General features: G+C 39.6%; 1 protein-coding gene across 2 annotated transcripts in view; it reads right to left on the bottom strand.

The window, feature by feature from the left end:
- Positions 1-503: 503 nt before the first annotated feature.
- The window catches only part of PRKDC (protein kinase, DNA-activated, catalytic subunit), an 81,148-nt gene continuing 59,629 nt past the window's right edge, over positions 504-22,022 (bottom strand). Inside the window, exons 67-86 of one of the 2 annotated variants that reach the window (XM_014874316.2) lie at positions 21,576-21,684; positions 20,787-20,898; positions 19,035-19,224; positions 17,778-17,952; positions 17,503-17,693; positions 15,415-15,595; positions 14,744-14,904; positions 13,174-13,385; positions 12,071-12,158; positions 11,228-11,371; positions 8,300-8,504; positions 7,655-7,722; positions 7,169-7,389; positions 6,764-6,856; positions 4,808-4,897; positions 3,517-3,588; positions 3,233-3,434; positions 2,607-2,795; positions 1,893-2,032; positions 504-872 (exon numbers count right to left, since the gene is read on the bottom strand). In XM_014874316.2, coding sequence (XP_014729802.2) covers positions 668-872; positions 1,893-2,032; positions 2,607-2,795; positions 3,233-3,434; positions 3,517-3,588; positions 4,808-4,897; positions 6,764-6,856; positions 7,169-7,389; positions 7,655-7,722; positions 8,300-8,504; positions 11,228-11,371; positions 12,071-12,158; positions 13,174-13,385; positions 14,744-14,904; positions 15,415-15,595; positions 17,503-17,693; positions 17,778-17,952; positions 19,035-19,224; positions 20,787-20,898; positions 21,576-21,684 — 3,048 coding nt within the window. In that variant the 3' untranslated portion in view covers positions 504-667. Of the gene's footprint in view, positions 873-1,892; positions 2,033-2,606; positions 2,796-3,232; positions 3,435-3,516; positions 3,589-4,807; positions 4,898-6,763; positions 6,857-7,168; positions 7,390-7,654; positions 7,723-8,299; positions 8,505-11,227; positions 11,372-12,070; positions 12,159-13,173; positions 13,386-14,743; positions 14,905-15,414; positions 15,596-17,502; positions 17,697-17,777; positions 17,953-19,034; positions 19,225-20,786; positions 20,899-21,575; positions 21,685-22,022 lie in introns of both variants that reach the window. The other variant, XM_088174745.1, reaches the window with a different exon arrangement.

Consider the following 22,022-nt stretch of genomic DNA (forward strand, 5'->3'; position numbering starts at 1 on the left):
CAATAGTTTGGAAATAAAACAGCGTGAGCAGTGCAGACTTCCAAAGGACAAAGATAACAGGGTATAACCTCTAATTGCTAAAAACAGTCTCATCATTACTATCTCATTACCCAGAAAAGAAAGAGCTGTTCAGATACTTTAGGTGTTATCTAGAGCTAAGAGCCATTTTCTGCTTAATTTCACCATGTGGTCAACTGATACTACTGATATGAAAATCTTCAAGTTTTAACTACAAATAATATGTGGCTGTAGAATGGTTTCAGCTGATTGTCATCAAGACCTCTGTAAAAGAAATGCACAGATTCACTACATCACTACACAAGTTGGCAGGGTATGAATTTGTGCTTTCCACTGAGGGATTACAGTGCTTTTCAAATAAATCTTTAAGCTCTAGAGCCTCTCCAGTTCTTTCTATATTGATTTTAACACAAAGACAATAAAGCTGCTTTGTTACAGAATCCCACACAAGAATAAAAAAAAAAACCCCAAAATCACTGTTTGAATACAGCTTTAATACAAAAGTTTATTTTCTCTGCTAGTCAAGTTAACTGGTAATAAAAATAGTTAAGAGGTTTTTTTTCCTTTTTGGCCTTAAAATTCTGATCTGGTTGCAGCTGTGTTTTAGGGTACAGGTCCCTTGGCAGACAGGGTTGTAGACAGCAGTTCCTCACATCCAGGGTTCCCATCCTTCCCAGACTCTGCCAAGAATATTGGGGTCTGTTGCTTGATCGATGAGGCATCTCACTTGGGTCTCCTCTGAAAGTCCATCCTCTGGCTCTTTGGCTCTGATATCATGATTAGGGTTACCACGAGCCACAGCTGCAAAATCATTATAAGCAGGTGACCTCTCATGGCCCAGGCGCAGCTCATCACTGAAATTGAGAACACAAAAATAAGCTCTTACTAAAAGAAATAAGCAAAAAAATCTGAGATGGATTTTTAAATACGAGACAGCACTTGAAAAATAAAGCTTGAATTGAGATCAAGATGTGGAGGCTGCTCAAGAGCTGTAGAAGGCTTGGGCAGTGAAGACTGCTGGTTTCAGGGGTTCTTTAGTAGTGGATATTCACCATGAATATGCCAATTTTGTCAAAGGTCTCCAGCTGAAAGAAGGATGCAGCAGTTCACATCCAAGCTGCTGATCTCTTTACCTGCTCTCCTGATTTGTGCCTGTAACAAGTATTTTGTTGCCTTTTCCAGTTCAGCCTTGACCGCAAAAGGGACTCCTCCCAAGACCTGCACTTTTCAATATTTGTATGGTTTTAAAACAGGCTTGCTTTCTTTGCTTTTCTGTCTTTCCCCTGATTAATCCAAAATGACTTTTTAAGAGAGGATGGAAGGGATTAATTGTACTTTTAACTGAACTTAAAAGACATTCTGGTTTGAGCCAGACTTGACTAGACTGACATAAATAACCTGAAAATGCCACCAGATTTGAATTTGATGTTTCTTGTAAGCAGCTTTCCTCCGTGCCTCCCCTAAAGCTAGTATAGGTTCCATTTCAAGCAATCCTCCACCAGAAGCATATATTAATTTAAATATTATCCCTGCCCTAAAAGCAGTGGAGATAAACAAAGAACAGTGAGACTGAGGATGAGATTAAGCAGCCTGACAGGGAGGGGAGGCATGTGTTGCCAGGAGCAGTAAAACTGCTCAGAAGGCCTGAGCTGGAGCAAGCAAACTCACAAGGAGATATCTGGTGTTTTGGCTGGCAGAGTGATTCAGAGAGCTTGTACGTGGACCAAAATGGTTCTGACAGAAGGTTTGCTGAAATTTTGCCCTGTCTCTTCTCTTTTCCTAGCTGTCATTCTATCCAAAGGGAGCAAAATCTGACACAGGAGCCTTCCTAAGCTCTTAGTGGAGCAGTGTAAAGCAAAAGGAGAGCATCTTACCAAGTGATTATTGCTGGATTGGCACCTGTAAGCTTTCTTCTGACATAGCTGACCTTTTGCAAAGGGTACCAGTTTACTTCAGATGTGTTTATTTCCTTAATCCATGTGCCTCCTTTTTTCAGCTGTCTTTGTTCAAAGTTCTAAAGAGAAAACATATTTGTTGCACTTATTATAAATCACACACTTGAAAATGTTTTTCTAGCTGCAGATCATAGCAAGTCAAGCCAGTATCTTAACTGCAGATGCAGTGGAAGACAAAGCAGTGAGATAATATCTAACTTGCCTATGACTTTAATTTACAGCTGAAGTTACTGAAGTACAACTAGTTTCAGATTTTTTTCTCTGTAACTATTAGTTTGATAAATACAGTGCTGTTATGTAAATTCAAGACGCTGAATGCAAGAAGTTGAAAATATTTATGCTGGTGTCATAAGTGACATAAGATGATCAAGAGTTATCTACATCTTTAAGATTATCATGAAAGATAAAGGACAGTACACTGATAACGCAGATATATGCTACTGGTTTTTGTGCATCAATACAGAATTCTGTAATTTAAAATACTTTAGAGTTCAATTTCTCTGAGAACTTAAAGAAAGATAAAAGGAGTACTGAGAGTGAGCCTCAAGGAATACTTCCTTTTTCATCAGTTTTATTCTTATTATAGTTTAAGAATTTTCACATGAAGAAAAACGAAAGAGGACAAAACGCCACCTTCCAGTCCAAAGAAGGCTCTTTTACAAACACATCCATGGTGCTGATGAGGAGGTCTGGATCTGAACGATAAGCCCTCAGGGCATGCACCATCACGCTGTAAATGAGTCCCCACTCTTTCACTGGCATCATCAGATTAACAAACTGGCGAGTCAGGCGGAAGGGCATCAACTCTGGCACACCCAAGAACTAGCCAAGGGGAAGGACAGTCAAAAGAAAACAAGAAGTAAGAAGCCTTGGAACTTAAGGATTAAATGGGAATATTTTATTCTTCTTTAGATTTGAAACCCCCTTTGTCACTTCACTGAAAATAACACACAAAAGTAGAACTGAACCAAGTTGTGACATCAAAGCTCTAGTCATGAGTATTCAGTGATAGTGGTTGAAACCACGGTTGAACTATGTAAAATAGCACCATATTGACTCTGTGGACTTCCATAGCTCAACGCTTGTCTGAGAATATCTGGACTCAGTTATTTTATTCAATTAACTAGAAATAACTTGTAAAGGCTATTTTGCACTAGAACAACGGCAACCTGAAGAGCACCAAATTTAGTCCTGAGAACACATGTGTAATCACACATACCAAATGCAAAAGCTGAAACAAATTAGTTGAAAACAAATACCTGTGTGGCTGCACCAAAAGCGTATCCAAAGTCTATTCCCACCATGCCACCCGTCTCCTTGTTGATCATGAAGTTGGACAGATGCCTGTCTCCAATCCCAAGTATCCAGTGGCTGATGCACATCAGTGCGTGGGAGCTGGCAAAATGGGAGCGCAGGGCCAGGAAGGCCTCGGGAGATGTGCTCATTTTCACAAAGGCTCGCCTTAATAAAACAGAACTCGCTCGTTGAACGCAGAGAAACACCAACATTTGTTTCACAATGTGCGGCCATCAGCAGCACTTACCGCAGCAGGTCTTCTGGAACGCTGCTCTCCCTGCTTTTGAAGGATGTGACTGCTTCTGTACGGCTGGCATTCCTGCAAAGTAGCGGAGAAATAAAGGTGGCTGCTGCAATAACAGCCCGCTGGATGTAGAAAGTCAAGATACGCTCGTGGCCGCAGCAGCCTGCGGTGCCTACTCCAGTGAAGAGTACAGCAAGCCACAAAGGTTCACCCCCCAAACCTTCTCTGATATTAGAAGTGCCCCATCCTCCCTCTTTCTCCCAACAGTTATTTCCAAGACTATTATTTCTAAATCCAAAAGAGTATATGGTTTTGGGTATCTTTCTCCAAATTAAGTTGATGGGTTAAGTTTTATGAAAGCAATGCAGTCGTGTTCTTTCTAGCTGAACAGTCTCTTCCAAGCAGAGGAATTAAGGCCCCAGTTACATCTCTCAGCATCAGGCTGAGGCTATACTGACACTAGAAAGTAGTGCAGCAGAGGGGAAGCAACAAAACTAGAGAACTGGTGCTGAGGGCACTCATGCCATGCAGATTTGGGGAAGGAAGCTTTGTCGTAGCCCATATCCAGTTTTGAATGCTTGTGAGAGCTGAAATGTGCCAGGTGCTTTCCTTCCAGTCTACTTCCCTCTGAAAGGAGCAGAGTTGAGAAACAGAGGACAGCTCTTTGATGCAGCAGACTGAAGATCAGTGGGAGTGATTGGGAATTACTACAAAAGCATACTCTGGATCTGAATACAAGTATTAATCCAGTTAAATGAGACAAAGTTTCCCTTTAAAAAGCAAGACACTTGCTTAAGTGGGTTATAAGAAATACTCTGGACACTTCACTTTACCACCCACAGTGCTAGATCTTGGTAGATGTGGAAATTCCTCTGAGAGGATGCTCAAGCTGGGAACCTAAACCATCAAATATCCTTCAGTTCTCAGTGAATCATGGTGATTTTCTCTGTCCAACTCCAGCAGATGCTCAGGCTCTGAGGCAGCCTACCTAACTGCATAATCAGGAACAAGACGCCTAGAAAGTAAAGTTGAAGAGCAGCATCTGCTTCTAGACACTTTCTAAAGGAAGTGAGCAAGCTTCTGGAAGCATTCCTGTACTCTGGTAGGATTTTTGGCTAGACGAATTTTGCAAAGCATCTCCAGGAAGTAGAATGAGCAGTAAAATGAGCAAAAATCACATCTAAACATCATATTATAATGCAGAGTATACTTTTTTCCCCCTGGAATTTCTACATCTGTGTTTGTGCACACTCTAGCTTCTATATTTCACATACAGTTCTCTTTTGAAACCTACCTGTACATAGCATGGTATCGAGAGATGCCCTGTGCTTTCCCACCCATCCTGGACAGCCACTCAGAATAGGTAGCACGAGGTCCTCTTGGGCTAGGGATAAAAAAAAGAAGAAAAGTACTGATGATTTCCCTGTATCTCACCACTCTCTATCTGATTATCCAAAGGCTGTGTGCTGCTCTGACCCATGAAATTTTTATGCAAAGAAGTCAGGAAGCTACAGCCTACATTAATTTTAGCCTCGCTATGGAAATGAAGTTTATGCAGAGTACAGGCTGATCCATTCATCTTCTTCACCCCAGCTTTGAACACACTTCAGTCATATCTGACAGAAGATTAGACATCTCAAAGGTGTTAATTTCTCAATAGGTATTGTGAGTACCTCCAGAAGAAAGAGCCAAAATAATTTCTCCAGGGAGGGAAAGGGAAATTTTTGATAGTCTTGTAGTCTTTGAGAAGCATTATGCAGTCCACCATAGTGCATGCTGCCCTCTGTCTTTCCAAATGAGCAGGGAATGCAAGAAGGCAGTTTGCCATCTCCTCAGCATGCACAAGAGAGGAGAAATGAGTGCTTGAACTTAGGGTATTAATCATAAGAAGCCATTATTCTTTAGTTGCACTGCTTATGAAATAATTTCATCTTTTTCTCCCATCTTAACTAAATACATCAGACCTTAAACTTCTGATTCAGAGAGGCAGCAACTTAGCAGAGCAGCCACCTTCTCTCTTCCTTCCAAAGCATGTTTTGAGAATGCCATTCCCATTTAAGAAGCATTTATCAGTTACAGTCCATCACTTTGGGATAAAGAAAATAATTTCAAAAATTCAGAAAGCTGCTCCCTCCCACCCCAACCAAAATTTTCCTTTGTGAGTGCTGTCACTTAATCACAGCTCAATATAAAATGCTTTAACTGTCTTGACTGAATAACATATGGGAAAATATTGAAGTCTATATACACAATAAAGCAAAGGGTTTTTTTTTTTTAATAAATTATGACCTGCTTTTAGAAAGATACTGATCTTCTACATTGAGCATATTATAAGTTTTCTCCCTTCACGAGATGGTTCCATGTGAGTCTTCCTTCACTTTCCCACTCAGTGAATTGAGATCAACATAATACCACTGCTGTTCACAACAGTGAATCAGACAGCAGTAATGCAGGAACTCTAGCAGCTCCTAAACTGCTCACAAATCAAATAAGCATAGAAATAAAGACTCTTTGGAGTCCAACCTCCATGCTGGAGTTTCCTCCAACCTGCCCCATAAACGTTACCTAGTAAAAAGAAATGATGACAACAACACTCAGACAAACCCAAACAGAGATTATGTAACTAAGAACCACATTTGTAAATTAAACCACATTTCTAAATTCCAGGACAGAAATTGGCTGAAATGCCAGAATTAAATAAATTTTACAAATATTCAACCTGCAATTACAATCACGGGAAAGCAATATAATTTGTTCAAACCCAGCATTTGTATCAAATCATAGAGTGCTCTGTTACAGTTGTGTTCTGTGCATTTGCTGCCAATTTCCATCCCCTGTCACTAACTCACTGCTGAACCCAGGTTCTGAATAGCTCTGTCTCTACTCCCTTCCCCTGCCCCCACTGACCTAAGTCCATTTCCTGCCTGATCAAATCAAGAGATCAAAATCCTCTGCTTGTAAAATCAATCTGCTGATAAGGAAATGGTGATGATAATGACGTCACACATGATTATAATTATAAGCCTCCTGTTTAAACAAGCTGGGTGGAGGATATTCCAGCTACAATGGCACTCGTTAAACAAACAGTTGCCAATTAGTAATTTGGGTCAGGAAGTACAAACTGCCTCCTTACTTATAAGTGCTTTTCTTTTATTCTTTAATTAAAAAAGAACTGCCACAAGACTGTCAGTTATCCAAAAACCCATTAGTAGAGGTCTCTATTAGAGCAGACAGCTAAACCAAGCATCACCTGTAATAGCTGGTATCTTCCTCTTCAGACATGCTATTTTTAAGGAATTCTTTTAAGGTACAAGTATTTTCCAGCCACTTGATGAGTCCAAGTCTGGAACAAAGTAAGTCAGAAATAACAAGTAGCTCAGAACTGAACTTTAGAGGAACACCACAAATGGGAAGCAACACATTCTAGGGCATGTTAAAAGAAGGTTAAAAGCTACCAATTTAAATATACTTTGAAAAGCAGTTTCCAGACAAAGCAATTTCAGTGTTGCTTAAAAGGAAAAGGAAAAAAGTAAATTAAACAAAGGCATAAAACACTCTCAATCTGAATCTGGCACACAAAATTCCCACTTTCCAGCATGTCAAAAGTAATAGATGTTAACATAAGGATTTCTGTCCCTTCAAGGTAAATGCCTACCTTGATGTCATGGGGATGACCTGGTAAGTTTTTAACTGCATATTTCTTTGGCTACACGTAGCATCTTGGGAAAGGATAATGTTCATGACATCAAAGAGCTGCTCAATGCGTTGGTCTTGTCGCAGGTCCTCACCACCTTTGACAAGAAAAGGATACTCCTGCTCATCACTACCTCGGATGGTTATACGTTTTGGCTTCCTCAAGGATTCCATCACACTTATCTTGGAAAAAGACAGGAAAAAGAAAAATATTTGTGACAGAAGACTTGGTCTTACAGAATCATCACTGGAATTCAGCACATCTGTCATTCCTAGACGACATAATCAAGCTGCTCAATTAGAAAAACAAATGCCCACTTGCAGCCCTTCCTTTGTATGCTGCAAGATGTGTAAACAAGCAATGACCCTGCTACTACCAAATTCTTCAAATGGTATATGGACACAGATTTATATCACACAGGATTTTGACTCAATCTTAAAAACATACCCGTTCATCAAATCCAGAGATTTTTGCGTGGTACTCTGGCAGTGGTTTCCCTTTTCCATCGTACTGACCTGAAGTGGTAGTGGGAAAAAATATTAGTACATAGTCTGATGTTATTTTAAAGTGTGTTTAACACCAGAACACACATCCAAATGTTTTGTCAAATTGGTAGAATGACAACTATGAAGAAAATACTTTTAAAAGTGTAAGAAAGATCCAACATACACATAGTATGATTTTATCTGTGAATTACTGATACCCTTTCCTTGTTTAGCTGTTAGAATCAAATTCTTGGTGGTTTCAGAAGACAAACTTTTTTGAATTGGATTTAAAGATGTATTAGATTTATATATCAGATTTCCTAGAGTCAGGCCTTTAGAAAATTATAGATCAGATTTCCTGGAGATAGGCCTTTAGAAAAATACTAAACTCTTAGGTAAAAGATACAAGTTTAGATACAATTTTAGAAATCAGGACTACAGCTTAAGAACGGATTCAAGAGATAAGGAGTGAACAGAATTATTTCAAGTAAGGCCAGATAAGGCTTAAGGCTGGAAAGAAGGGTCATGTAGCCAATATAAGAAATAAAGCCCAAGAGCAACTTTCTTGTAAGGGACAATTAATTATTGACACTGAAGGGGAACTTACCAGGAACTTCCAGTTCATTCCTCAAGAACTCAGCTTTGAATTCACTCATCCATGGTGAACATTCTTTGAGGTTCCCAGGTTCTTTATAGGTTTTGTTCATTTTTGAGTAGAGAGAAGCTGCAATTGCATCAAAGTCACTAGTCTTCATATCCAACAGTTCTGAACCACCTCTGCCAAAATGATGATCCAGGTCCTTCCCAAAAGCCTAATGATCATTTATAGAAAAGAATCCTATTTACACAGTGGTAGAAACTACCCAAGGCACCAAAAGGGTACCTTCCTATCTATACATATGGCTTGTTTAGATATTAGGAAGAAATTCTTAATAAAAACCAGAACTGGTTGCCCAGAGAAGCTGTGGATGCCCCATCCCTGGAAGTGTTCAAGGCCAAGCTGGATGGGGCCCTGAGCAACCTGATCTAGTGGGAAGTGCCCCTGCTCATGGCAGGGGTGCTGGAACCAGATATCTTTAAGGTCCCTTCCTGTGAGTCTATGAAATGTTTTATATGTTTTATTTACTACTGGGTTTATTATTCCTGGATTTATTACTGCCTAGCAATAATTTTGGACATAAAATATATAAAACCATATTTCAAAGTATCTTAAATAACCTGATAAAAGAAAAGAGCAAAGTTTTGGATATGGATCCATTTAATGAACAAAGTAAGTATTATCTACAAATAGTTAACTGAGTTGACTTCCTGTGTTCATAATTCAAGGTTCTAGAAAAACCAAATGTTCCTTCTTGGACCATTTATTAATGGCTTGGAAAGATGTTTTTTCTAATGCCTGATCATTTTTGTACCAAGCTATGAAGACACAGCTATTTCACTGAAATAAATGAAAATGCAAAAAGCATTACCCTTTTATGGAGACTGCTACAGCCAACAACATCTTTATCACTAAATCTATTTCCAGATTACGAGCCTGAAGTACTCCATATAGTAGAGCCATTTAATGTGTCAGTCAAGAGCACAACTTGTTTTTTCCCCAGCAAGGACACTAGAAACGATACAGTTATTCTCACAGCACACTTTGTTTCTTCTTAATAATGCATCGTGCAAGCAAAGAACTCAGAGCCTGTGCACCATCACCTTGACTCTCCTCTGCAGCTACTCCCTGTTCTCTCTCTTCCCTTTAAAAGAGGAGAACAACCCTGACATCCCTCTCCAGCATCTCTCTTGCTCTTCTCCCTGAATCCTCTAATACTGCACATTTCAGCGTTTTAAAGAGCCATGGATTTTTTTTTTGTGTGGGCACACAATCCAAACAGCCTTTGTGCTTGTGCCTGCTATGTCCCTTGTTGTGCATGTACCCTGTACAGCTGCTCCCCTCTCCCTACCCCCACCCCGACACCGGCACATCCTGCACATTCTTATCCCCCACTCTGAAGTTTAGAGTCATTATCATCAAAGACCCATCTTATCTCACATCAACACATTCAGAGGGCTAGTGTGCCCCTAAACTCCCAATTACCCTTTCTGCTTCATTCATTATCACCTCACCTCCTCTGACTCCACCTTACTCTCATCCTCCACCTTTCCAACTCATGGGGAAGGAATCTCCCTACAGACACCCAGGTTAGTTTATCTAATGCTAATGTGACAGAAGGATGGCCACAATGGGAGAGAGCTGGATGCACCCCGCCCTGGCCACGGGGCTATGCACATAAAATACAAGCATACAGGCAGGATGTTCCTTCTACAGGACTAGCACTCTCCTGGCCTCAGCAATTTGCAGCTCAGGAATTTCTGGACCCAGAAGTGTGCATTTGTATGTAAAAGCTCTCAAAGCATTGGCCCCTCTCTGTATTATTACCTGCTTGCTGTTTGAACCCATAAAAGTATCTAATACCCTGCAGCAGGAGTTCAGCACCGATGTGTGCACTGAATGAGGAAAAACTTCTCACTGATCTGAACCTGCCACTTCCACAGAGCATTTACTTCATGTTCGGCACTCCTGGTAGAATCAGAGAATTGCTAGGGTTGGAAAATACCTTTCGTTAGGTTCACCAAGTCCAACCATGGGACTGATGTTGAGAGTTCTATTGTATCTGGCATCATTGCATCTTTTCCAGCTGGAGGAATGCTGAAACTGCTTGTGCAGTGGTTACTCTGTACCTCTGAAGATTCTTGCCATTTTAAACCTCATTCAATTTTACTGTATCTGTGCTGAGAACACTGCAGAAGACTATACGGTTCAAGAAGCAAGAGTCAGAGAAGGCTGCTAGGCCAATGTACAAATCCATGTTTAGTCCTCTATTCTTAATAATGATGAACATTCGCTTTTCTTTCTTGACTGCCCGTGACTTTTCACAGCTGATGTTTTCAAAGAACCATCACAAACCAAGACTTTGCTCTTGAACTGCAACAGTTAGCTAAAATACACAGAATTTCTATATGATACTAGAGTAATTACATTTTCTTGCCACATACGTCACTTCATTTTCTATGCTGATTTTCACCACGTTGGAATTCAGGCAGTTTTGTAAAGTCTTTTCTTTAATTCTTCATAGTTGCAACTCTTCTGTATAAGTAATTTCATATTGGCAGCAAATCTGAGTAGTGTAATACAGCAAAACTCCCTAAGGTGCTCATAAATCCTTGGCAGCAGGGAACAAAAAACAAGGCCAGATTCCCATGGATGATTAGAGGCTCAGGTCCTATAAACCTGGCAACATGCAGGACAGGGGAGGTAGAAGCTGTGTAAGACAGAACATTTATCCCTGCAGGGCAGTTAGAAGTGGAAAGGGAACTATGTTAAGTCCATGGCTTCTAGCAAAGAAATCCCAGTCCTGTACTCCTGACTGGATCAAGTCTCATCAAGTCCTGCAGCACCTGTAAAACCTGTGATCTCTCTCTCTCTTTTGACTTTCTATTGCCTTCTAGAAAAGCTATGACACCAACACTACTCAGTAACTATATATACCTGAATAAACCTTTTCCTCATCAATCCAAGGCCAGGAGCCTCCAAATTTCCCAAATTCTTGTACATTCCTTCATACATTTCCTTAAGCTTCTTTTTGTTTCTCTGAGGTTTTGACAACTCATTTTTGACATCCTCAGCCCAATCCTGCAAAGAGAAGAAAACAGATGAGTACTGAGAAAAGATTTATTGACTCTTGCTGTTCAGCAGGCCACTCAGATTGCACTGGGGTTACTGTATTTACTAACAGTCAACTATTATGTTGACTATATTATGTGTCTTTTGACAAAAAAAAGAGCAACCAAAAGATTACAGAAACATTTTCCTTTCATTTTATGTCTTGATAAAATGTTTCTAATTTAGTATGATAATTAATAATGGTTTAATACAATAATAGTGTTTAGTGCTAAGAAAGCCTGTGTGGGGTCAGGATTGGCACCAAACACATGACAACAATCCTTGGGACAAACAAATCAGAACATAGACAGGGATGCCCAGCAGGGAAAGGGTATAAGAACACAAGTAGTCCAAAATTATAAAGATGGCAATAAATGGTAATTCTGTAAGAGTTTCAGAATGATTAAGGAAGACTGACTGTGGGGCAGGGCAAAGACCCTGAAGGGGAAAGGGGAAAAGGGCTGGAGCAGGACATCCAGCTGGCACAACGGAGGGAGTCCATCACCAGTGAAAGCTGAAAGCTGACAGCACTTCGACATCATCATGAGCTGGTGCTGGGCTGAACCACATCCTGTGGCTGTGGTGTCAACTGAAGTGTGTCATGCTCTGCCCAGCACTTGCTCTTCTGAACAGAGGAAGAGGAATGGAGAGGAAAAAAATACACTTTACCTTGAAAATCATTACAGGACTAGAGAGCTGCTCCAGGGAGCGAATAAAATCTTGAAATACACCTCCTCTATCCAACTTATTCTTGATCCTTTAGAAGAAGAGAAAAATGCATCACAATGCAACAGGAACTACCATCATTACCTCGCCTGCAGATAAGCAATGATCTAGACTGTCTGCTATGTACAAGAATCTGGTAAAATAATTCAGGTGTAGGTAGGTAAGACTCCCTCGGAATTCCCTCTTGGGCTGCATGACTGTTTATATGTTGATTACACAGCTCCCAGATTTTTAAATTATATGTCCCACTATGAAAATAGGAACTTGGTGGGTGAGTGGAAAGCATGCTTGAAACAGACACAGGCATTGACCAGACCATGCACCCTGTCACGACAGTTACTGAAGGGTGATACTGTCTGTGAAACACATGACTTCCTATTTTTATTTTCAGCAAAAATTTATCCAGAAAATGTATTAAATTTGAGAAAAAGGGAAAGAGACACCCAAAATTTTAAGAGTGGTTCTACAGCATTGTGTGACAGAAACTGATTTTTGCCTGGAGATTAACTCAAGAGTTACTGTATGCCAAAAGGGACTTGGGAGGACTTGTAAGAGAAGCTGCATGTTGCACACTGAATAAGCAGAGAACACCACAGCCAAGAGCTGTCATTCCCAAGATAACATGCATCCATCCATTTCACTGCCCTCTCTGAAATCTGATATGAGCACCTATTCTATTTAAACACAGCTGCTTCCTTTTGGTATTAGAAAGATGATAAATGTTCAATACCACAAAATTACAAGGAAAAAGGGGTTGCCTCTCTGTGGTCTTTTTGTTTTATCTTGGGAAGACTCTTTAACTTTCAACAGCCTGGGGACTATATGTACTCAAAACTTAATGAAATTTCATGCCACCAATCTGAGTATGTCTGACACTGACAGAGCTGATGTATTGCATTTCTGTGCCTTTAAATGAAAACTCCAGACTATCCTCTAATATTTCTCATGCTCACTAAACAAGAGAGTTTGAGTAAGAAAAATAAATGAATCTGACCATTCCTGAATAAAAAAAATATACTCAAGAGCTACTCCAATTGCAAATTCACCTTTCTACAAACTCCTTGTTCTTGCAGCCAGCTGCAGTGTCTTTGAAGCAGTAGCTTTCACTGCTGATCATGAAAGGGTAGATGAGTGCCTGGGGATAGGTATTTGCAATCTCTTCAACAGTATGTTGTACAGCTACTGCTTCATCCTTGTCAAGTAGTGCCATCATCTGGCTAATCCAACCAATGAACTGCCAACAGGGAACTGAAGAAAGCTGCAAAAACACAGACACTGCTTTCATCTTTGGTCCTCCTCAAAAATACCAGACATAGAAAACAAAGAAAACTGCTCCGTGGTGCAGCCTGAGAGAGAAACGTGAAAAGGAAACCGAGAATGTCAACTAGGTGTGCAAAACATCCCCCAATGAAGCACAGATTTAATTATTACTATCACTACTACTATCACCAGCAGCACTGCTGCTTTCCATTTTAAAGATTTGCAGACTGTTGATCAATATGAAGCTTTACACTCAAACTTGTGGCTTTTGACCCTGGATGCAATACAAAAATTTTTGATCATCATATACAAACAACTCAAAATCTGAAGGAATTCAGTTCCAACACCATCGGTGGAAGTCTTGATTTGAGTAAAAAAATGCCAGGAACAAGAACACAAGCTGTGACAGTTTTGTCCTTTGTTAATCTTTAAGCACTTCTAATAGAATTTAAGATCAGATTGCCAGTATTTATCTCACAGAAAGACAGAGGATAGGATAAATAAATGCCTGGTGAACTCCCTTCCAGGGTGAGATTTGTCAGCTAGTGTCAGGTTCTGTTTGAACTATTGGTGTTTCTCTGGCCACACCTTGTGCACCTCAGCCATTTCTGCTATCTTCTCAGTTCCTTGGGATAACTAACCCTAGTTTCTGCCACACTTGAGTTCCTTCTCAGAAAGGGCTGTTGCTCTGGGAGCAGCAGCACAATGACATGGGCTTGAAAAGGCAGGCAGGCCAAGACAGGAACAGGCATGAGTCACAGAGAAGGTCTCAGCTTATCTGTTCCACAGCAGCAGGGAATGCTCGTGGTATCCTGCCATGGAATGCCAATGGTTGTAGAAGGAAGGAAGGAAGTGGGAAATACAAAGGAAGACAAAGCTGTAGTAACCTCTGAAGTGAAGAAGGACATGGAAAGGTGGGTGACATGGAATGAGTCTGGAAAAGCTACTGGCTTCCTGCATACAGGAAATTCAGTCTACAGGAATAAGATACATACCTCACCCTAACGCTAACCACCTTTGTCAGCCCACTTAGATTGCTCTGAAGGGAAAAAAAAAAAAAAAAAAAAGGACGAGGCATACCACAGTTGTTCTCCACCAGCTCTCAAAAAAAAACCATTTGGAATCACAATAATGAAAAAAAAGTTAAATTTCTGAGAAAAATCTTCTGTCCACCTGAATTAGACTCAGTAAGTTACAGAAAAGACAAGGAACAATGATGGGATAAAATTTATCTGATCTCCCTGAAGCAAAACTTACCAGTCTAACCTCTTTATGTATCCAACCTCCACCTCCACCCCCACCTTTAAAATTTGATTTACAGCAGCATTTGCTGCCAGAAAAATTGAAGCAACTAACCTCTCGTGTCACTAGACCCAATGTCTCTGCTGGATATCTTTCAATTATTTGGAGCAGTCTAGGAAATCTCAGCCTGGCTTCTCTGGAATTCAGTTTTAAAGCTTTTATCATTTTCTCCACCACAATAGCTGGGAACTGCTGCAGATCCACAGTGTTAATTTCTGCCAAGAGACATTAAACAAGAATTATCAGAAACACCATCACTTGTTCCATGTCTTTGATCATCTGCAACATTCATCTTTACAATTTGGTATTTTTTTTTCAAGTGTATTTTGTATTTTTACTTTGTTCTCCTTCCCATCTGTTTGAACTGCACACATCTGCAACACATGTACTTGGGGACTGTAAGGATTAGCTTTATCAGGAAGCTGTATCACTGCTGGTATCTTGCCTGCTTTAAATAAAGGCTGCTGTGGTCTGGGAAGGAACAAGGGAAGCATCTGCTGGATATGATATATTTCTCACAAGTATGTGTGAGACTACAAGTGATCCACTAGTACCAAAGCTAGCAGTAACAGCGGAGGTGAAAACAGGCATGCAAATAATGCTGAACTGGAGGTCAAACTGCTCCATTTAAATTCAAGCTGTGCTGCTCACAGAGATCTCCTGGGCAAAAGCTCATGGATCACAGATTAATAGACCTCACAAGTTTAGGAGAAATCCTGACTAACCAAGCAAGCCTTCCTCTTCCCTGCGCAGATACTGGTCACAGAAGCTGATCAAAGTCATATAGGCATCGACAACTCCCACCACATCCATGTGGTCCATGGAGTGGGACTGCACCTCCTCTTCAGACTTCCTCACAGCACAGCTGAAACACTGAAAAGCCTTCTTGTTCAGACCTGCCAGCACCTGAAATCCAACCATAAGAGGAAAAAAACACACATTAGCAAGTAGCATTGAACAATCCTGTCTGAAACTGGAGCTTCGTCGCAGGTCTTGAGTAGATAAAACTTTAACTGTTTTAAGAAGTTTTGAGCAGCTGATATAAAGGAAAGAATTTGGGATGTTATTTCTAGAACTTTAATTTCCACAATTTTCAATGGAAATATATAAACTTAGATTAGTCTTTGGATATGTTAAGTGGAATTTTTGTCACTACAAAAAAGTTAATGTTACTGGAGCTTTTGGAAACAGTTAACAGAAAATATAATAAAACTTTCAGGGATTTCTCCTATTAAGGCATATCTACAACATCTGCATAACAGTTATACTCGGAATTTGTGTTAAAAAAAGCAAGCATCAAACTACTTTGAATCTGATGCCTTTTTTCCCATTATAAATATAGTGATATTCATCATTCATTTCTAATGCAGCTTATACAATGGGTGACTTGACAGATTCTTTACAGAGCCACAGAAGCATGAAGGTTGATAGAGACCTTCAAGATCATCTGTCCAATTGCCAACCCAGCACTACCACAATTACCCCTAAACTATATCCAAAAGTTCCACATTCAGATGCCTCTTGAACACTTCCAGAGATGGTTGACTCCACCACTGCCTTGGACAACTTACTCAAATGCCTGACCACTCTTTACTAAAAAAAAAATTTCTAATACGCAATCTGAACCTAACTGGCACAACTTAAGGCCATTTCATCTCACCCTCTCACTTGGGATATGTCAGAAGAGAACAACCCTCACCTCACTACAAACTCCTTTGAGATAGTTGTAGAGAGCAACGAGGTCTTTCCTGAGCCTCCTTTTCTCCAGGATAAAAAATCCCAGTTCCCTCAGCTGACACAGAAGAATTTATACGCTCATCCTTCAGACTGCCTAAAGAAGAATGCTCTTAAAAATTAGCTGATAAATGAAGCTCAAGCTTTTGCTTAATTTAAATCCCTTTTTTGCAGGAATTTCTTCTTGATCTGCTTTACTTTTAACAACCATAAAACACAAATTAAAACCTTTTAATTTTTCTTTTGTTTTATGTTAATATGATTATAGTCCCTGAAGCAATCCTGCAAGAAACATGGAGAGGGACGTTCTACAAGAGCATGTAGTGACAGGACAACGAGCAATTGCTTCAAACTGAAAGACAGTAGGTTTTGATTGGATATTAGGAGGAAGCTCTTTGCTGTGAGGGTGGTGAGCCACTGGAACAGCTCAGAGGAGTTGTGAATATGTAATTATATATATAAATATAAATATATATATAAATTTAATTTTAGTTGCAGCACAGTCTGGTACTGTATTCTTCAAATGCACACCTATCCAAAACAGGCAAAGATGACCTGCATGTGCTCTGCCTCAAAAATCCCTCTTCTCTCTTCCATTACAATTACTTAGATAAAGTAAGTGCATCAGTATTATAAACCTCTTTATCAAAGAGAATAGTCTGGGAGCATGAAGCAGATCACATTTGCCCAGCTGAAATCAAGGCATTCTTTGAGGATTCCAAGCCTTGTCTAGCCACTGTGCATGCAGATGCTGTGACTATGTCTTCCCCCTCCACTCAAAATGCAGCTACAGATAAACACGGGAACATTCTCTTATTTAGAAAGGTTAAGAGTGATGCAGAACTCCAGGAGAGCAAAAGAGCAAAACCTTGAAGAAATAGCAACCACAGCCTGCTTTTTTCTTTTGCTTTCCCCCCCCCCCTTTCTTTCTCTATCTGGTGTTGCTGGACAAATCACTGCTAATAGCAGTCAAGTTTCACATGCTCTGTATCTATCCATAGTCATCACTACCTACTGAACTAGTAATGGGTAGTAATAACGACACTGAAATTACTAAAAGATCTTCCCCTTTTGTTTACCTTTTTAGGGTTCTCAAGGCTTTCTCCTGATATTAGTGATATCTTTACAGCCTTTTCTTTCTCAATTTGCTCAAGACATCTTGGATCCTGACTAAGAGCATTGGCCATGATGTGATATGTAGTACCCAGAAGAAGATTCTGGTTTCGGAAGGCCATTATGTTCTTGCTGAGATAGTCAGACTTGGTATCTTCTGTTGAAATTCAAAAAACAAAAGTTGGTAACTGGACAACAAAGCAACTTTGTAAAACAAACAAGGTGAAGCAAAGGCTGTTACCAAGCAGAGAGATGGTTTTCAACACTGAGAGCAGGCGTTCAGGACAGCTCAGGTTGCTGCTGCTACTGTGAGTGAAGCGGCAATAGGCGTAATTCCACCTCACCAGCCACTCCTCCCTTGTTTTGGCTTCTTTGCGCAAGTCTTTCAGGAGCTTCTTGGCCACTGCAAAGCTGTTCTGTATTCAGATTAAGAGAATTTTCAGACCATATATCTGAAGAGGAACTAAAGCCTGCCCACAGCCAAATTAGGGATGAGAAGCTGTAACACAAGTAAATTCAGAGCAAGGCAAAGAGATGTTCACTGCTTGCCGAGTCTCATATTCAGAACCACATTTGTGCTAATGGAAAAGTTTGAATACCAAATGAGAAGAACAGAGGTCTAAACAACTGAGAAAATAATTCCAGCTGCATGGAGCATTTAACTACTTTGTAGTACAAACACATATGGGAAATGCAACTTAAGATATCATTAAGAAAATCACTTATGTTTGTGTTTCGATGAGAAGTTTCATACAAGTAACATTAAAGGAAATCTTATTTTTCACTTACTCCTTCAAGAGTATATAGTCAACAAAGCAATAGTGCTTATCAGATTGCTTAAAATAAACTCTTGTTAATGCCTGCAGATTTCTGCAGCATCTCAGAACATGGGAGACCTTGACTTAATTATTCATCTTGTCTCAAGCTTAAAACACCAAAGGCCCATTATCAAAAAGGCTGTTTCAGTCATTTCAGCAGCCAAATTCAACCCAAAATTTCTAAGTCACTTAACTTCAGTTCTTGTTTAGTGTTAACTAACAGCAGTAATGAAAACCGTGAAAAAAAATTCAACATTGCTGATTGAAGCAAATTATAGTAATTAAATCAGAATTCGATTTGTTTTCTTGTACAGAAGAAATTATTTGGAAATAAGAAGCATAATGCTTGATCACAAGCATCCCTTCCATTAAACACTGAAACATTTCAGATACTTTATCTGCCCTTTAGAATGTCCAAAACCATCTGTGGATCAAAGGGGACTTCAGGCACATTTCCAGTAATGACAAATTATCATCAACTTCATAATTAACATTTATCCTTTTGTTTTCTTTCATTGTGGAACTGACTTTCTTGAGCTTTCAAAATGTCCTGGACAGCAGGGTCCAAGAGAGACAAGGTTTGCCCTGGTAAAAGGGTACCGAAGACCACTTAAAAGGCTTTTCCAGCTTATTCTATGTATTTTCTCAGCAAACTGGAAGTTATCAGACAGCACATTCACCTGTTTCCTGGCACTTTCTATCATCTTCATTTTCATATTAAATTTGCAGCTTTTAATCACTGAGTGAATGCTTTCACTCTCTTGATCCACTTCCATTTGGTCACCAGTACTGTATTCTCCATCCACCTCCATACTGTCATTGGCCTGATCAGAGGGAAGCCTCTCCTGCAGTTTGTCAAGAAAGAAACACCTGCACAACAATAACAATAGGGGTATAAATCACTCTGGCATATACATTCAAGGAAATAATGTTCAGGAGTGTTGATCTGCCTAACAGCAAACAAAGCTAATAAAAAAGTCAAACTACAACAATCACCTTTAGCAGGGCTAAACACCAGCCTCAGAGTCTGAACCCTCCTAACAGGAGTCAGGTTGACCTTGAGAGCATTCAGGATCTTGAACTGACAAGATTAGTATTAGAAAGCGTCCATTATAGAATGGGAATTTTTATTAGTTAGTTCCTTTGTGCAAGCTACAGTCCCTAAGTACACCAAGTAACTTGCATTCCAGCTTCAAGACGTGCAAAGAGGAGTCTCAATTATTTAGTGTGAGTGCCAAGCTGTATTTTATGTCAACCTGCTATTCAAATGTTTATCACATCAACACATGTCAACGTCAAAATCTGTGTTGCAGAACAGATCAGCAACCACACTCACCATTTGAAAGGGAATTGCCATGAATCACTGCTGAATCCTGTTAATCCACAACTAGTCCTATCTAATTTAATAGCACATCTCATTATGTAGACTGTTACTCAAAGCAGAGGACAGCACTACACTCTGAAGTGACACTTGGCACATCCTTCGTTACTAATTTGAGACAAAGGTTTTCTAAAAGTACATGAAGTGTTGAAAACCCAGACAACCCTTCAAATCATAAATGTTTTGAGACTTTTTTCAAAAGCAAGCCATGCCATGTATCCTGCCTAATATTGAACTGGAATACGCTCTTCTGTAGCCATGTTTTCCTGGCACCAAGAGATAACAAAATAAATCACAGAGCACAGTATGTATTAGCAGAGCTACTGAAGAAGTTACCACACAGGAAAATGGGACTAATCTAGATTTTCACCAGAATGAATTGGGAGGAATACAGACTATGGCAAAGACAGAAAACTTTCAAATTTCAAAAAGCATTCCAGTTTCTTCAGAGCTAATCCAAAGGAGTCTCCAGAGAGCCTTTGTTCTTTCTAGCAACAGCTGCACAACAGAAGTCTCCAATTAAAGCACTGGTCATTAACTTTCCCATAAACAGGTGAAGCACTGAGTGTGACAGGACTGGGCTTGTTTTGTATGCTCCCTCATTTTGGAACTGCCTACAAAGCAGCCAAGTATTTTTATTTGTAACTGACTGGTCTTTGGGTGGTGTTTCACTGAGCTAAATGCAGCTGATCTACTCAATTACAAGTGAGTATGTTTAAGGGCTGCTGCAAGGGGCCAGCTTACACAGTGCATATAGTCACTGATGCAAGAAAATGATTAAACTAACATCTAACTAACTAACATATGTTTCCCCATCAAAATACAATTTATCCCCTGGCCATTTCTCAACCTCCTTTTGCTCCAGAAGTTAGTCACACAAACTCCCCAGTTATACAGAAAGCTACTACCACAGTTAAAAAAGAAAAAAAAAAAAAAAAGTCATATATTGGATCAAAATCCTCCCAGACAAAAACAAGCAGCATTAGAAAAAGCACTTCCTGGAACTCAACATGCAGACAGAACTTAAGCTAACCCAAGAATGCAATTTTACCGATTTGTAATGATATCATCCCAGATGTTCATAGGATCCATTTTAGCATCTGGATATCTGCTTGTCCAAGTTCTGAGAAGTCTCTTAAGGGAAGCCTCTGAAGCTAAGTTACCTAGAAATCAATGAAGAACATTTTAAATGCATCTGAAGCCAAACAGCATGAAAACGGGCTAAAGAAAATATAATCTAACATTCAAACCAGAAAACTGCAATTAAGCAACCCACTTGCATTTCTGGGCTTGCACTAAAAATGCTACTTAGTGATCATCACATTACTTTCGTTTATTGCTGAAGCACAAGGGATTCCATATGGACATCTGTGTCAACTGCCACTGGGGATCACCACCAGGTAGTTTCCTTTCCTTATATGAACATGCTGGAATATAGTGGAACTGTGAACTAAATTTAATATCTAATTTGGTTTATGCACATAAATGTGTACTTCAGGTCTATGTCAGTATATACCACATCCATGTTTTCATCTCTGCTAACTGCTATTTACTACTCAAAGTTAATCCAATGAGAAAGGTCAACTTAAAACTTTAACCGAAACTTTCAAAAGAGATGCTTAACTCTTTTCACAAGAGTTATGCTAATTAAACATTGCAATAGAACACAAAGTTACGTTCAGTCCTATCTTACAAAACTGTAATAGGACTGACTGTCAAGAAGACAGCAAGAAGTAATTCCAGATTTATGCTTCTTCAAACAGCAGTTCAGAAATTCAAAGTTCATGAAACCACAATTACTGAATACAAAAGGAATATTGCTGAGAAAAAAAATCTTTACTTCTCTTGGTCATAAAATTGATGAAATCCTGTATTTCTGTCAAAGCTTGTACAGACTGCAGTTTGGTCATTCGACTTTGATATAACAAGGAATCAATACTGGAGTAGCTCTGAAAAGAAAGGGAGAGAATCAAGGACAGAATTTAAAGCATGGTTCTGTTCAGTGCTCTGCAAATTATTGATCTGATGCTGCTGCATGTTATGCTTTAGAACCCAACATCTTACAAGTAATTTAATAGCTGATAATCAGAGAGAACTCTGCTTTAGACAAGCACAGAGGCATATTCTAGCTGTAATTCCTATCTTAGGTTTTAGCAAAGTCGTACAGTCTAATCAAAACTTGGTAATGAATGGAATTTGTAACTTCTCAATGCAACACTCTTTGCAAGCTTGTTCTGGGGACAGGAGACCCCTGAAAAGATGAACAAAATAAAATTTTTATTGTCTG

The sequence above is a fragment of the Sturnus vulgaris genome, chromosome 1 (assembly GCF_052056855.1).
Source record: "Sturnus vulgaris isolate bStuVul1 chromosome 1, bStuVul1.hap1, whole genome shotgun sequence".
In the NCBI taxonomy this organism is placed as follows: Eukaryota; Metazoa; Chordata; class Aves; order Passeriformes; family Sturnidae; genus Sturnus; species Sturnus vulgaris.